The sequence below is a fragment of the Carlito syrichta genome, unplaced genomic scaffold (assembly GCF_000164805.1).
Source record: "Carlito syrichta isolate Samal-C Ts95f unplaced genomic scaffold, Tarsius_syrichta-2.0.1 Scaffold308927, whole genome shotgun sequence".
NCBI classification, from domain to species: Eukaryota; Metazoa; Chordata; class Mammalia; order Primates; family Tarsiidae; genus Carlito; species Carlito syrichta.
Window position 1 is genome coordinate 62,362 of NW_007253023.1, and position 1,521 is coordinate 63,882.

The window sequence follows — 1,521 nt, forward strand, 5'->3', positions numbered from 1 at the left end:
TAAAGCACCACTTCTTGAGAACCATTAAATAAGTTAGAAAATAAAATAAAGATTGGTAAATTTCGTTAAATGCCTTTATAGTATCTAAGGCAGCTTTGGAGGTGATTGCATTTTTTTTTCTCCTTTTGCTAATCGAAGGGTTAATGTCATTAATAAACAAAAATATTTTACAAGCCAGGGAAAAGGTCATTAGAAAAATGAGGGGGAGACTATGAACCAGTTGGTAATATTAAAAATAACTACAAATGGCTGATAAACACATACACACAAACTCAAACTCATTTTAAATAGAGGCACATGACAAAAGTATTTAGTACCCATCAGAGTGGTAAAAATTAACAACTATAATATGTCAAAGTTATTGATGGAATAAGGAACCAAGTCATCTCAAATTGTCAGTGATGGTGTAAATTGCTGCAACTTCATTTAAGGGCATTTTGCCAATATCTATCAAATATTAATTGTACCAATTTTTTTTTTTTTTTTTTTTTTTTTTTTTTTTTGCAGCAGAGAAAGACGTTTAATCATAAGGTTGCCAAATGAGGAGACCATAGAAAACCTCAAATTGGCCTCTCTGAAACTTTTGGGGCTAGGCATTTTAAGGGGTTTGGAGTGAGCCAAGGTGTGGGGATTGCTGATTGGGTTGAAGAGTGCAGGGTGACGTCATAGGATGGCGACACGAAGAAACTGTGTTCTCATGCTGATTCAGTTCCTCCATGGGTGTCTTCAGACTGGTTGGCATCAGTCATTCTGTTGGAATTCAGAATCTGAATCACTGAAAGTAGACCCGTAGAGCTGCAGCCTCTGCTGCCATTTCCTCCTCTGATCTCCAAAAGGCCGGGGAGTCCTCCTCCTCTTTGTCATGTTTCTGGAGCTCATCATAGATGCTGTCATTCCTGTGAAAGTCTCCAGCCTTCCTGGGAAGTACATGGACGTGAACGTGCTTCACAGTCTGTCCGGCTTCGGGGCCATCCTGCACGGAAAAGGTGAGAGAGGTCCCCTGGAAATGCTTCTCCACCACTGTCCCAACTCTCTGGGTCGCCTGAAACAAATCAGCCACTTCATCAGGACGCAGGTCACGGAAGCGCTCCACTGGCCGCAGTGGGCACACGAGGACATGTCCTGGTACCACAGGTTTCCTATTCACAAGAGCGAAGGACAATTCTGTTTTTAAAAACACCACAGAGGGCTTGATGAGATGTTGGCCAAACCTGAAAGACATTTCCTCCAGTTGAAGCCATTTCTAATGCTCTTCATTCCTTCTTATAGATACAACTTTCCATTTGGAATCATTTTCTTGTAGCCTGAAGCAGATGCTTTGGCAATTTTTTGCAGTACAGGTTGGCTATTAGTATATTTTCTTAGATTTTTCTTACCTGAAGACATCTTCATTTCATGTTCATTTCTGAAGTAAGTTTATATTTACTGCTCTAGAAGTCTAAGTTGACAGGTTTTAAAATTTTGTCTGCAGTTAAAATTTGCCATTCCATTGTCTTCTGGCTTGAATAGTTTTTATGTAAG

At 39.8% G+C, this 1,521-nt stretch overlaps 1 protein-coding gene across 1 annotated transcript in view; it reads right to left on the bottom strand.

Annotated features, from left to right (window-relative positions):
• Positions 1-470: 470 nt before the first annotated feature.
• Positions 471-1,521, bottom strand: part of FHIT (fragile histidine triad) — a 3,317-nt gene continuing 2,266 nt past the window's right edge. Inside the window, exon 2 of the mRNA XM_008066447.2 lies at positions 471-1,262. Within this exon, the coding sequence (XP_008064638.1) occupies positions 773-1,222 (450 nt within the window). The 5' untranslated portion in view covers positions 1,223-1,262 and the 3' untranslated portion in view covers positions 471-772. The remainder of the gene's footprint in view (positions 1,263-1,521) is intronic.